This window comes from Syngnathus typhle, linkage group LG12, assembly GCF_033458585.1.
Source record: "Syngnathus typhle isolate RoL2023-S1 ecotype Sweden linkage group LG12, RoL_Styp_1.0, whole genome shotgun sequence".
NCBI lineage: Eukaryota > Metazoa > Chordata > Actinopteri > Syngnathiformes > Syngnathidae > Syngnathus > Syngnathus typhle.
Window position 1 is genome coordinate 12,578,979 of NC_083749.1, and position 15,424 is coordinate 12,594,402.

General features: G+C 44.1%; 1 protein-coding gene across 1 annotated transcript in view; it reads right to left on the bottom strand.

Annotated features, from left to right (window-relative positions):
* LOC133163713 (DENN domain-containing protein 1A-like) overlaps window positions 1-15,424 on the bottom strand; it is a 146,439-nt gene that overhangs the window by 52,573 nt on the left and 78,442 nt on the right. The window contains 1 exon segment of the mRNA XM_061293881.1: window positions 8,917-9,017. Within this exon segment, the coding sequence (XP_061149865.1) occupies window positions 8,917-9,017 (101 nt within the window).

Genomic DNA, 15,424 nt, shown 5'->3' on the forward strand with positions numbered 1-15,424 from the left:
TGGACGTAGGCTTTGTGTGAAGTCATATAAGCGACCTGTAAAGGTCATTGCATAAAAGATTTTGGCCTTTAGTAGGTAGTAAAGCATGGATATTCCAAACAAGTTTTTTGAAAACAAATGCATTTATTAACAGCATTAAATTTTTTTTAATAATAATTCACTAAAAAACTGCTGATTCTCATAAAATACGACACTGTTATTATGAATAACAGTCTCCATCACTTCAGTGCCTGCAGGTCAGATTAATGAAAGATGTTTATCTTATGAGATCACATCAAACGGCAAACATTCTGACCAAATATATCATCTTGAAGAATCGGTGAAAGCATACATCCAAATAAAGTAATCAAAACAGCAACACGGTGAGGGGTATCTGAAAATCAGAGCAGAGTTTTAACTCACAATTACCTGGCAACAGAGGTGAAGAAACGGGAAACACTTCCTTTAAGTAAGCCTTAAGAACTTTACAGGTTAAGATTAGTCGCAAATAGGTGGTGCATCAATGTCCTTGAGCATCCTGCATTGTTTGAAAATGAGAATGGTCGCTAGTTTCAATCCCTGCTATGTGTACAAATCATATTCAAAATGCATTTTTTTACAATAAACTTGAGAGCCTCCCGTTCATTTTCAGTGGGAACAGTGTTGTTGGTCTCCCTTTTTTGCTAGTGCGTCATATTCTGGAGTAAAATTTGTTGTGGCAATTCTTAGGAGAGATCCGAGGTGTTGGTCCGTTTACCTCGATCTGTGATGGGTTGATGTTGATGTGGCTGAACGTCACGTCGCGTACATCGAGCCAAATTGGCCACTCTCTTTTAAACGCTCGGCACTGCTTTTCCTTGGGCGACTCATTTTAATGGAAGGATTCCAGGGGAAGGTTTGTGGGCGGCTTTAGCGCAAAACTGCATCTGAAAGCTCAGCGCGCGAATTACAAGAATGCAGATGTCACAGCCCACGATCTAAATTCGGGACTGATACGAATAGAGCGAGAGTGCGCCATGTCCGTACTACTGAGTACGTACACGCACTTGTGAGTGTGCACCAAGCTTTCTGACACGGCTTCCGGTAGTAAATGCGCAGGCGAGCGCTTCGCCATCTACTGGGGAAACGCAGTCATTGCAGGCAAAATGACCAAAAAAAAAAAAGTTTAATAATACAATTTGTTCAGGGTCGGCGGGCCGGATTAAACGGTCCCGTGGGCCGGATGTGGCCCGCGGGCCGTAGTTTGCCCACCCCTGCTCCAGACTCTGGCGCCTTGACTTCCAAATGAAATACAAAACTTGCTTTCGTCTGAAAAGAGGACTTTAGACCACTCTGCAACTGTCCAGTGCTTCTTTTCCATAGCCCGAGTCAGACGCTTCTTCCGTTGTCTTCAGTTCAGAAGTGGCTTGACCATGGTAATACGGCTATTGTAGCCCATTTCCCAGACACGTCTGTGAACAGTGGCTTTTGATACCTGGACTGCACCTTCAGTCCACGGTCTTTGAAGCGCCCCCAAATTCTGGAAGCGACTCTTCTTCACAATGCTGTTAAGGGTGCGGTCATCTCTGCTGCGTTTCCTACCACATTTCCCCCTTCCAACAGACTTTTTGTGGATGTGCTTTGAAACTGCACTCTGTGAACAGCTTGCTCTTTGAGAAATTTATTTTTGTGTCTTACCCTCCTGATGGAGGGTGTTAATGATGGTCCTCTGGACAGCAGTCAGATCAGCAGTCTTCCCCGTGCTTGTGATTTAGTTTACTGAACTGAGTGTTTTTCAAGGCTCAGGAAATCCTTGCTTATATATGGATCAATTGAAGAATTTGTTGATCCATACTGGTTGTACACAGTGCTCTGCCAAAATGTTTCAGTACGTTTTAGTACGACTAGTAGTTTGCGGAAGTGAGAGGACGCTGGCGTCTCGCTTGTTCGCCGCTTCTCCTTCCTTAGTTTTAGTTTCTATGCGACTTAGTATCCTTTTGTTTTGTTTTGTTTTGTTTTATACTAAGTGTGTATTAAGTGTGTAGCTTTCTACTTGTCAACTTTTACCCACTTCGTCACCTGGCATCAGCTTGGATTACTTTATGACAGATGACAGATGTTTCACTCACCCGCTGCTCCACTGATTCTCCTGGCTACCATTGCCCAGCAACAACCTGCCGCTACGAGCTGTTTCCCGGACTTTTATCCCGGATCGCACCGCGGATAGCCCTCCTGACTACCCGCTGACTGTCTGGTTAGCTGGCGGCTTCAGGGCTAGCCGGCAACCAGCAACATCAGTACGGTTCCCCGCGACCAGTGGGCCGCGTAACTGGACGCCCCCGGCTTTCTGTGCCATTCTCTGCCACTGTGTGAGGTATCCCCGGACAGCCCTCCAGCTGTCGGTGCGATTAGTCCTTGTTGACTGGGATCGCTGCCTCCACAGTTAGCTCCCTGCTAACTAGCCGCCGCTCCGCGGCTGGTGGCTAACAGCTAGCCACAGTTAGCTCCCTGCTAACTAGCTGCCGCTCCGCAGCTGGTGGCTAACAGCTAGCCATAGTTAGCTCCCTGCTAACTCCCGCAAATCACGGACCGCTGTCCCTCCACCAACTCCTCTCTCCTCTCCTCTGTCATGCTGTGGATCGTCGCGCTGTGCCTGTCTCTCCATCTCTGGCCAACAAGTGTGCAGCCGTCAGCCAACGATCCCAGGCTAACATCCACCACTGCCAGCATGCTACTCAAATACTCCGCTCTGCAACTCCTCAAACTCAACAACCACACCACCATACCTCCAGACATCACAGCAACCATCAAAGCACACGGACTGTTTCGCCGACCCAGATACATCCACAGAAGCTCCCGCAGAAAGTTTATTTACTCCCGGACTGAACAACACTGCATCCCATCACTCTGGTCACGCAACCGATCCACCCCCAGTGACGTCACACGTCATCACAATAACAAACCACACGTGCGCTCTGCCTATCTACAACCGTTAACCATAGCTCCCCCACCCATCCAACTTCACCCATCCCTCAAATTCGCTCTGCTCAATACCCGCTCACTCAATAAAAAAGGACCAATACTCAGTGAATTCATAACTGACAACAACATAGACTTTTTCAGCATAACCGAAACCTGGCAAAAACCACTGGAATACATTCACCTCAACAGAGCTACACCCCCAGGATACACCTACATGGATAAACCACGTGACGGTCGTGGTGGCGGTATAGCCACAATATACCGCCAACACTTGAAACCCACTGCTGTAACCATCACCACCCCCTCCTCCTTTGAGCACCAGTCATTCAAGCTGCCTGGCCCCAAACCCCTGGTCACTGCAATCATCTACCGCCCCCCCAAACCCAACCCTGCATTCCTTTCCGATCTCTCTGAATTTCTCACCCAACTCTGTGCCATTTCACCTTCAGTCATCCTACTGGGAGATTTCAACATTCATGTCGATTCCACCACCTGCAAAACTGCCACTGAATTTCTGGACATTCTCAACTCATTTAATATCACTCAACACGTTGACTTCCCCACCCACAAAAAAGGACACACCCTGGACTTAATTTGCACCACTGGACTCTCCATCAGCAACCTCACCAGCTTCAACCTCACAGACATCCTCTCAGACCACCTGGCCCTCACCCTGGACATAGACATCCCCACCCCCCTTATCAAGCAGCAACGCTCCATATCATACCGGAACATGAAATCAATCCACCCCCCCTCTCTTTCCGCCCTACTGACTAACACCACCTCCGATCACACCCTCACTTTGAACGCCTCCCCCACTGAACTGGTTAACAGCTACAACAGCGCACTCTCCTCCTGTCTCAATCAACTCGCCCCCATAAAATCCAAAACTGTCTCCTACACCCACACCGCCCCCTGGTACACTGACCACCTCCGTCACCTTAAAGCCAAGGGCCGGCAGCTTGAACGGCTCTCAAAGAAAACCGGTCTCACTGTTCACCTGGACATCTACACACTACACCAACAGGAATACAGAGATGCCCTCAACAATGCACGCACTTCCCACTACTCCTCCGTCATACAATCTGGTAGCAACAACCCCAAGATACTCTTCTCTACCGTAACCCAACTCCTCAAACCCATGGACACCACCACCACCTCATTCACCACCAGCAAATGTGAAGAATTTTTATCATTTTTTCAATCAAAAATCAACACCATCCACACTGAACTGGCCGCCTCCTCTCCCACCTCCTCCCCTACCCCCGATCATGCCCCCCCTTTACTCTCCAACCACCCACTCAACTTCTTCTCCGAAATCACCACAGCTGACCTATCCTCCATAACTTCTGGTATGAAAGCCTCCACCTGCATCCTCGACCCAATCCCATCCACTTTAGTCATAGCCTGCCTCCCCTCACTCTCACCTCTCATCACCACTATAATTAACTCCTCCCTATCTACTGGCTCTGTCCCTCCTGCCCTCAAGCTGGCTGCCATCACCCCCATTCTCAAGAAACCCGGTCTCGACCCCAACTCCCCCAACAACTACAGGCCCATCTCCAACCTCCCCTTCCCCTCTAAAATTCTCGAACGTGCAGTTGCCTCCCAAATTAAATCCCACCTTCACCACAACAACCTATACGAAACGTTCCAATCCGGCTTCCGCTCACTCCACAGCACAGAAACTGCCCTCCTCAAGGTCACCAACGACATCCTCCTCTCCGCCGACTCTGGTTCCCTCTCCATCCTCATCCTCCTCGACCTCAGTGCTGCCTTCGACACCATCAACCACTCCATCCTCCTATCACGCCTCCACTCCTCCCTTGGTTTATCCGGCACTGCCCTCTCCTGGATGAAATCCTACCTCTCTGACCGTCAGCAATTCATTTCAATCAACAACTGCACCTCCTCCACTGCCCCAGTCACCCACGGTGTCCCCCAGGGCTCAGTACTTGGCCCCTTACTCTTCACCATCTACCTCCTACCCCTCGGTCAGATCCTCCGCCACCACGGCCTTCAATTTCACTGCTATGCCGACGACACACAACTATACCTTTCCACCACGACCATCACCACAGCCACCCACTCCACCCTCACCACCTGCCTCACAGATATAAAAACCTGGATGCAAAATAACTTTCTAAAACTCAACTGCAAAAAATCTGAAATAATCATCATTGGCCCCGACTCCCTCACTCGCTCCACTCAGGACTTTTCACTAAACATCGACGGCTCCCTTGTCACTACCTCCACCCACATCCGCAATCTAGGTGTAATTTTCGACCCTACCCTCTCATTCCTCCCCCACGTAAACCACATCACCAAAACTGCATTCTTCCACCTCAGAAACATTGCCCGTCTCCGGCCCTCCCTCACATCCTCTGCTGCCGAAACCCTCATCCACGCCTTCATCTCATCCCGACTAGACTACTGCAACAGCATCCTCTACGGCATCACCTCCAAAACCCTCAACAAACTGCAATATGTCCAGAACTCCGCTGCCCGCCTGCTCACCGGAACCCGCTCCAGAGAGCACATCACACCTGTCCTTCATGACCTCCACTGGCTGCCTGTCAAATATAGAATCACCTTTAAAATACTCCTCACCACCTACAAGGCACTCCATAACCTGGCTCCACCCTACCTCTCTGACCTCCTCCAGCCACACGTCCCATCCCGTTCCCTCAGGTCGAGTGATGCCGGCCTCCTGGAGGTCCCCAAGACCAGGCGCCGAACCTGGGGCGACAGGGCCTTCTCCGTGGCTGCCCCCTCTCTCTGGAACGCTCTCCCCAGGCACATCAGAGATGCCCCCTCCCTCCCTACCTTCAAAACCACCCTAAAAACCCACCTCTCCACATTAGCCTTTCCTAACTGACCCTGCCCTTGGTGTTTCTTTGTTTTCTTTCCCAACAAAGTTGTTCTTTATCCTCCCTCCTCCCCCAGCCCCCCCCCCCCCCACACACACACACACATGTAAAGCGACTTTGGGTATCTAGAAAAGCGCTATATAAATCCCAGTTATTATTATTATTAGTAAATTACAAGGTCGCATCGCTTCCCAACATTACGGCAACCGTAGTCAGGGGGCGTCACTGAATAGCTGTTGTACCCCCGAGGCTATTTCATTTCAAAATAGGCTGCTCCGTTAATATTTCGAGTAAATCTACGGATCGATATGGAAGGGAAACATAGGTAAGCAGTACTAATGCGTTAGATCGAACTTTAGTCAGTTCCGATCATTTTATAGGAGATCGTTTGAGAAACGCGATTGTTTACACTTTGCCAAGGCTCATGGGAGATTGCGAGCTGAGGCTCATGGGAAATGCGGATGGCTAATGCTATAACGATAGCTGCTATACGCGCAAGGCTATTTCATGTCAAAATAGGCTGCTCTGTTAATGTTTCGAGTAAATCTACGGATCGATATGGAAGTGAAACATAGGTAAGCAGTACCAATGCGTTAGATCGAACTTTAGTCAGTTCCGATCATTTTATAGGAGATTGTTTGAGAAGCGCGATTGTTTACACTTTGCCGAGGCTCATGGGAGATTGTGAGCTGAGGCTCATGGGAAATTGCAGATAGCTAATGCTATAACGATAGCTGCTATACGCGCGAGGCTATTGCATGTCAAAATAGGCTGCTCTGTTAATGTTTTGAGTAAATCTACGGATCGATATGGAAGGGAAACATAGGTAAGTAGTACCAATGCGTTAGATCGAACTTTAGTCAGTTCCGATCATTTTATAGGAGATCGTTTGAGAAACGCGATTGTTTACAGAAGGCTCGTTGGTTATTGGCTAGTGGATGCATACCGCAACGCTAGTCAACCTCAGTTTGTTGCAGTATAGCTTCTATTTTATGCGGTTTATAATCCGGTGCGCCTTATATATGGACAAAGTTTTAAAATGGGCCGTTCATTGAAGGTGCGCCTTATAATCCGGTGCGCCTAATGGTGCGGAAAATACGGTAGTTGAATACCCTACTAGTATACTTTTTGATGATATTCTAATATTTTGAGATAGGATATTTGAGTTTTCTTAAGATGTATGCCATAATCAGCAATATTAAAATAATAAAAGGCTTGCAATATTTCAGTTGATTTGTAATGAATCCAGAATGTATGACGTAATTGTTTTTTTTAATTGCATTACAGAAAATAAACAACTTTATCACAACATTATCATTTTCTGAGACAGTTCTGTATATAGACTTGCAGGGGATAAGTAAAGAAAAAGAGAGGAAGTTTCTAAGCAACTGGAAAAGGATGTTGACTAAGTTTTACAAATGTAAAAATGCAGTACAGTAATCCCTCGTTTATTGCGGATAATTGGTTCCAAAAAACACCTGCGATAAGTGAAATCCGTGAAGTACGGTCACCCTCTTATCTATACATTTTATTTAATCTACATTTTTTGTGTGTCAATAAATGTATATGAAACCGTTTAAGTGCATATTTTATTATTAGAACATTAAATAATTGTTTCAAACATGTAAATAATACATTAATAGTATAAATAATAGGGGTGTAAATCGCGGGTTTTGTCACGATACGATATAATATCGATACAAAGAACTACGATACGATATTTGCCCATATCTTAAAGCCTGCTGCGATTCATTCACGATATATCGCGATATAGTGCTCTACGATCGATATATATATATTTTTTTAGTAAAAAATATAGAACAATATCCTGATTTATAACAATTCATACGCAAAATCAACAAGGTACTGCAAACTCTTTATTTAGGAAATTACAAGAGTATTGCAGTATACAAAGTGCCTATTTTAACACTGAACTTTGATGTGTTTTTTCTTTAAATGTGCGGCGAGATTTGTGCTCCCTGAATATTTGATCACCGCATGGCAGGATTTACAAACTGCACGTGTCTTGTCGGTTGAGCCATATTTTCTTTGGAATCCAAAGTGCTTCCAAACGAATGACTTGAAGCCTAAAGGGGAGCAAATTTCCTCGTCTTTTTAGACACTAGCCATAGCACCAGCCCAGGAGCCGCGTACTAGTTGTTGACTCCCCTTTCACGTGCCTGCTCTGCTCACAACACAACAACGCCGGGCGCACTGCTCCCGGAAAGAGGAAGCAAGCAACAATGAACTGCATTTCAAAATAAAGTCACGTCTAATGTCCGAGGTCAAACACGGTGATATAAATCGATGTTTACGTTTAGCATCGATGCCAATAAATTGTAGAACATTATATCGATTAATCGATGTGTATCGTACCCCTAATAAATAACATACAGAACATTTTGTATAAATATTGAAAATATAAATATTATACGTGTTCATTTCTTGTTAGGGGACCCACTTACATCGTCAATGACTCCTGTACCACTGTAGCCAACATGTACACAAACGTAAAACAGGAAGTGGTTTTGCCTGAAAACGGCCTTCAAAATAAATCACCCTACCTCAAATCAAAGCACGGCTGAATAACATACTATAAATAACATGGAGAATTCATAACACATACTGTAAATATGTTTTTAGAACTCTTTTTATTATAACAACTTTTTTATAACAAAGTACAAGTGTACGTACTGTAAAAATGTTTTTAGAACTCTTATTATTATAACTTTTTTATAACAAGGTACAATACTGTAAATATGTTTTTAGAACTCTTATTATTATAACAACTTTTTTTATAAAAAGGTACAAGTGTACGTACTGCAATTCTGTGAACACTCCCTGCCTTCTGCTGACGTGTGGGTAACTTTCGTGCCAAAATTCCTCAATTTAGAAGTTTTATTTTGACTTTAAATTTTTTTTTTTATTTATTTAAAAAAAAAAAATCCGTGATATAGTGAAACCACAATAAACGAACCGCGATGTAGCGAGGGATTACTGTATATTAAAGATGGTTTGGTCTTATTTGCATAGCACATTTTAAAAGCACATTGTCTCACTCGATATTTAAGATTTCACAAGTATTTCAGTGGAAATGCAAACTCACCAGCAATAGTCTAATAGATGTTGAGGCAAGACTGGAATGTAAACATGCTGCCAGTGCATAGGATATAACATGGCAGCAGACCCATGGACACAAGCTGTTAACTGTTTACAAGAACAGAGAGGAAAAAAGGTTAAAATGACGCACACACACGCGTGTGCACGCGCACACACACACACACATGCACACGCACGCACACACAGACACACACACACACATATTAAAAGTGTAATAGTTAACCATGCCCATGGGTCCAAGTTTTGTTTTTTTAAGCGACGGTTTGGTTCAAACTTTGATTCAGTTCAAACATGACAAAAATAAAAAACACTAAATAAACAAATACTTATTAGTATAATTTATCACTTCACATGTTATTTTCCCTTTAAACCGCATGAGGGCGCTCTAGGCCTGTGAAATAATTCACTGACTTCCACCATCCACTGACTTCAGAGTCAGTTGTGACACAAAGGACGACGATTTCGATGGATTTAATGATTTGGCGTGACACGGATGGTTCGATAAACTTGTTATTTATGTTATAGTTATTTGAGATATACCGTTTTTTTCCGTGTATAGTGCGCCCCCATGTATAGTACGCACCCCTAAAAATGGCATGCTGATGCTGGAAAAAAGCTTGTACCCATGTATAATACGCACCCAATTTTTATGATTTTTTTTTAAAAAAAAATTTAATTTTTTTTTTTTTTTTTTTTTTTTTAAGTCCCAATGATCGTCACACACGCAGGGAGGCAATGGGTCCCATTTTTATAGTCTTTGGTATGGTCTTAACTAGGCTGGATGTAATTTTTTTTGTTGGCGTTGATTTCTCCGACTGCCCGTAAACGCACCACCGCGCTCCGTGCGCATGGAGCGTGTTTGAAGTGAACAGCAGAGAAGAAAGGAACAAGGCAAAGTGTTGTGAAATAAAATATTACCTGTAATACGGATTTAGGTAGAGAACTGAACTCTCGCTCTTTATATAGCTGACGTGTCTTGCTCATCCGTTCTGCGCATCTGTAATGGCGGCCTCCGTATGATATCCGGTTTGCGTGTGTGCGAGAGCGAGAGAGAGCGAGAGAGAGAGCGTGCGAGAGAACGCTCAACCGTAGCGCGCCGCCGACCGCCCAACTGCACCGGGCTGGTCGATTATTGTGACAGAGCCGTCGCTGAAATTTAGAAGATATTTTTAAAGTCCTGATGTACTTTCTAAAATTTAAGTGGACCTCAGTGCGCACTGCGCAGGGAGCTTAATTTGGTACGGTCGCGCAACCGCAGCGCGCCGGGCGCTCACTGTCGCATTGCTTAAAGAGCGCTTTTGTGTTTTAGGATGAACAGCAGAGACCAAAGGAACAAGGCAAAGTGTTGTGAAATAAAATATTACCTGTAATACGCATTTTGTTATTTGCTGATTGAAACTGCTAATTAAACTGTGAATTGAAACTAATAGGAAGAAAACAACTCTCGCTCTTTATATAGCTGACGTGTCTTGCGCATCCGTTCTGTGCATTTTATTTCACAACACTTTGCCTTGTTCCTTTCTTCTCTGCTGTTCACTTCAAACACGCTCCATGCGACCGCAATGCTCTCGTATCAGACGCTTGCTCGATCACCTGCTCGTTTGCTGTCCCGTGCGCGCACGAAGCGCGGTGGTGCGTTTACGGGCAGTCGGAGAAATCAACGCCAACAAAAAAAATTACATCCAGCCTAGTTAAGACCATACCAAAGACTATAAAAATGGGACCCATTGCCTCCCTGCGTGTGTAACGATCATTGGGACTTAAAAAAAGAAAAAAAAAAAAAATTAAAAAATTTTTTTTTTTTTTTTTTTTTTTTTGTACCCATGTATAATGCGCACCCCAGATTTTAGGACACTAAATTAGTTAAATTTTGCGCACTATACACGGAAAAAAACGTTTATAGTATGTAGTTTTATATAGGCCTGGGGAATAAATGGAACAGCAAATGACGATGAGTCCAACGTCAGCGCCACGTGTGCTTCTGAAGTAAGCAGCAGCGGGGTTTTTGGGGTTTTTTTTTAAGTGACAAAGAGGACGAAGATTTCGGTGGGTTCAATGATTTGGAGTGAAACGGATGGTTTGATAAAATTGTTATTTAGGTTATAGATATTTGATATATACACTGCTCAAAAAAATTAAAGGAACAGTTTTTTATCAGGGTATGGCATGAATTCAATTAGACTTTTCTGATAAAGTTTTGGTCAGGGACACGGCAGAGGGGGTTGTTCATCAGTTTCAGCTGCATTGGTGTTGATGGAATTAACAACAGGTGCACTAGAGGGGCAACAACAAGATGGTCCCCAAAACAGGACTGGTTTTGCAGGTGGAGGCCATCTCAAGTTCCTCCCTCTTGATCTTTTTTAACTGGTTTTCCACAAGTGTTGGCTAGAGTCATTATCACGACTGGGAGCAAGAGGCGATTTCTTAACCCTCCTGAAGTTGCGCAGATTGTCCAACTCCTCCAGGATGGCACATCCATGCGTGCTGTTGCAAGAAGATTTGATGTGTCTCCCATGACAATCTCCAGAGCATGGAGGAGACTCCAGGAGGCAGGCAGTTACTCTAGGAGAGCTGGACAGGGCCGTAGACGGTCCTCATTCCATCAGCAGGACCGATATCTGCTGCTTTGTGCAAGGAGAAACAGGTTGAGCACTGCCCGAGCCCTACAGAATGACCTCCAGCGGGCTATTGTTGCGAATGTCTCTGTCCAAACAGTCAGAAACAGACTTCACGAGGGTGGCCTCAGGGCACGACATCCTGTAGTGTACCCTGTGCTCACTGCTCAGCACCGTGGAGCTCGATTGGCATGTGCCATAGAACACCAGAATTGGCAAGTCTGCCACTGGCGCCCTGTGCTTTTCACAGATGAGAGCAGGTTCACCCTTAGCACCTGTGATAGACGTGAAAGGGTCTGGAGAAAGTTTAAAAAAGTTAAAGTTAAAGCCCCAATGATCGTCACACACACATCTGGGTGTGGTGAAATTTGTCCTCTGCATTTAACCCATCCCCGTGTGATTTTGATCCATCCCCTGGGGGAGAGGGGAGAGGGGAGCAGTGAGCAGCAGCGGTGCCGCGCTCGGGAATCATTTGGCGATCTAACCCCCCAATTCCAACCCTTAATGCTGAGTGCCAAGCAGGGAGGCAATGGGTCCCATTTCTATAGTCTTTGGTATGACCCGGCCGGGGTTTTAATCCACAACCTTCCACTAAAGGCGGACACTCTACCACTAGGCCACTGAGCTGAGCTGAGTACCCAAGGAGAGCGCTATGCTGCCTGCAACATCATTCAGCATGACCGGTTTGGTGGTGGGTCAGTGATGGTTTGGGGAGGCATTTCCATGGAGGGACGAACAGACCTTTACAGGCCAGAGAACAGCAGCCTGACTGCCTTTAGGTATCGGGATGAAATCCTTGCAGCCATGGTCAGACCCTAAGCTGGTACAGTAGGTCCTGGGTTCCTCCTGATCCACGACCGTGCTCGGCCTCATGTGGCAGGAGTATGCAGACAGTATCTGGAGGATGAAGGAATTGACACAATTGAATGGCCCTCACGATCACCTGTTCTAAACCTGATAGAACACCGCTGGGACATAATGTTTCAGTCCAACAGACGTAACATTTTTGTTGTCACCATTGAAATCTGATGTATTTTCAAAGTGTTCCTTTAATTTTTTTGACCAGTGTAGTTTATATATACCGTTTTTTTCCATGTACAATGCGCCCCCCATGTATAATACGCACGCTAAAAATGGCATGTCGATGCTGGAAAAAAGCCTGTACCCATGTATAATACGCACCCAAATTTTGACTTTTTTTTTGTTGTTGTTTTTTTTTGTTTTTTTAAAAGTCCCAATGATCGTCACACACATCTGGGTGTGGTGAAATTTGTCCTCTGCATTTGACCCATCCCCGTGTGACCATTGAACAAACAAGAAGAAAGGTGATTTCAAGTTTTATTTCGAGGGAGATTTTCTTCAAAAATTGTTGTACCCATGTATAATACGCACCCAAGATTTTAGGACAATAAATTAGTTAAATTTCGCGCATTATACATGGAAAAAAACGGTAGTTATATGGGCCTGTGGAAAATTTGGAACAGCAACTGACGATGAGTCCGATGTCAGCACCGCATGTACTTCCAGAAGTACCACTTGCAGCATAGTCCGTCCGCAGCAGCCTTGTTTTATAAGCGTGTTATTTATGTAATAGTCATTTGAATAACTGAATGTTACGTCAGGCCCGTTCTCAGCTCTTCGTTTGTGTTTATGTCACGTTAGCATACCTAACGTTTAGCCCAGGGGTGGGCAAACTACGGCCCGCGGGCCACATCCGGCCCACGGAACCGTTTAATCCGGCCCGCCAACCCTGAAAAAAATTGTATCATTAAACATTTTTTTGGGTCATTTTGCCTGCAATGACTGCGTTTCCCCAGTAGATGGGGAACAGCTTGCCTGCGCATTTACTACCGGAAGCCGTGTCAGAAAGCTCGGTGCGCACTCACAAGTGTGTGTACGTACTCAGTAGTACGGACATGGCGGACTCGCGCTCTATTTGTATCAGTCCTGAATTTAGAGCGTGGGCTGTGACGACAGCATTCTTGAAATTCGCACGCTGAGCTTTTAGATACAGTTTTACGCTAAAGCCACCCACAAACCTTCCCCTGGAATCCTTCTATTAAAATGAGTCGCCCAAGTAAGAGCAAGGTGGACACAGTGCCGAGTGTTTAAAAAAGAGTGGCCAATTTGGCTCGACGTACGTGACGTGACGTTCAGCCACATGAGCATCAACATCAACATCAATCAGTCACAGATCGAGGTAAACGGACCAACACCTCGGATGTCTCCTAAGAATTGCCACAACAAATTTTACTCCAGACTATGACGCACTAGCAAAAAAGGGAGACCAACAACACTGTTCCCACTGAAAATGAAGGGGAGGCTCTCAAGTTTGTTTTTAAAAAAATGCATTTTGAATATGATTTGTACACATAGCAGGGATTGAAACTAGCAACCATTCTCATTTCCAAACAATGCAGGATGCTCAAGGACATTGATGCACCACCTGTTTGCGACTATTCTTAACCTGTAAAGTTCTTAAGGCTTACTTTAAGTTTCCCGTTTCCTCACCTCTGTTACCAGGTGTTTGTGAGTTAAAACTCTGCTCTGATGTTCAGATACCCCTCACCGTGTTGCCGTTTTGATTACTATTTGGATGTATGCTTTCACCGATTCTTCAAGATTATATATTTGGTCAGAATGTTTGCCGTTTGATGTGATCTCATAAGATTAACATCTTTCATTAATCTGACCTGCAGGCACTGAAGTGATGGAGACTTATTCATAATAATAATAATGGTGTCGTATTTTATGAGAATCACTGATAGCAGTTTTTTAGTGATTTTTTCTTTTTTTTTTAATGCTGTTAATAAATGCATTTGTTTTCAAAAAATTTGTTTGGAATATCCATGCTTTACTACCTACTAAAAGCTAAAATCTTTTATCCAATGACCTTTACAGGTCGCTTATATTACTTCACACAAACACTACGTCCATCTGCTCCTGGTTCGGCCCTCCGGTCCAAATTTAGAACCCAGTTCGGCCCGCGAGTCAAAAAGTTTGCCCACCCCTGGTTTAGCCTGTTGTTGCTCGTTCATGTCTGTTCTTGGTGTTGGATTTTGTCGATTACATTTCCCCCAAATTGCGACTTATACTCCGGAGCGATTTATATATGTTTTTTTCACGTTATTGTGCATTTTATGGCTAATGCGACCTATATTCCGGAGCGACTTTTAGTCCGAAAAAATACGGTATATCAAATAAATGTAATATGGACAATTTTAAGGAACCACCCGTATCACTTCAAATCATTAAATCCATCGGAATATTCATCCTCTGTATAAATTAAAAAAAAAAAAAACAGCTGTTGATTCCGGACCTACGTGCGCTGCTGACGTCAGCCTCGATGTCAGTTGCTGCTTCAATTATTCCACAGATCTAAGTATATACGTATGCATCGACATGTATGCAAAAAGACTGATGCTACAAAAAATAAATACTGAGCGTTGACCATTTATATTCCTTTGGATTTGAAGATCTATTCATTTAATTCTCAACAATATTGCAACAAACTCCTTTTTAAGCGCAACCCAGACTAAAAATAAAACAGTGGAGGATATCTTATAAAAAGCCCCCAAAGCATAACCCATAAATGCTCACAACATTACCTTCATTCTGGTAAATTATGCATTATTATGCCTTCAAATTCTGAATTTACTTTCATTTAGCATGAATCCTTTTTGTAGGAAAATATTTTGACCTATTTTCCCCTGTTATAGTACCGTTTTTTTCCGTGTATAGTGCGCAAAATTTAACTAATTTATTGTCCTAAAATCTGGGGTGCGCATTATACATGGGTACAAAAAAAAAAAAAAAAAATTTTTTTTTAATTTTTTTTTTAAATTTTTTTTTTTTTTTTTTTTAAGTCCCAATGATCGT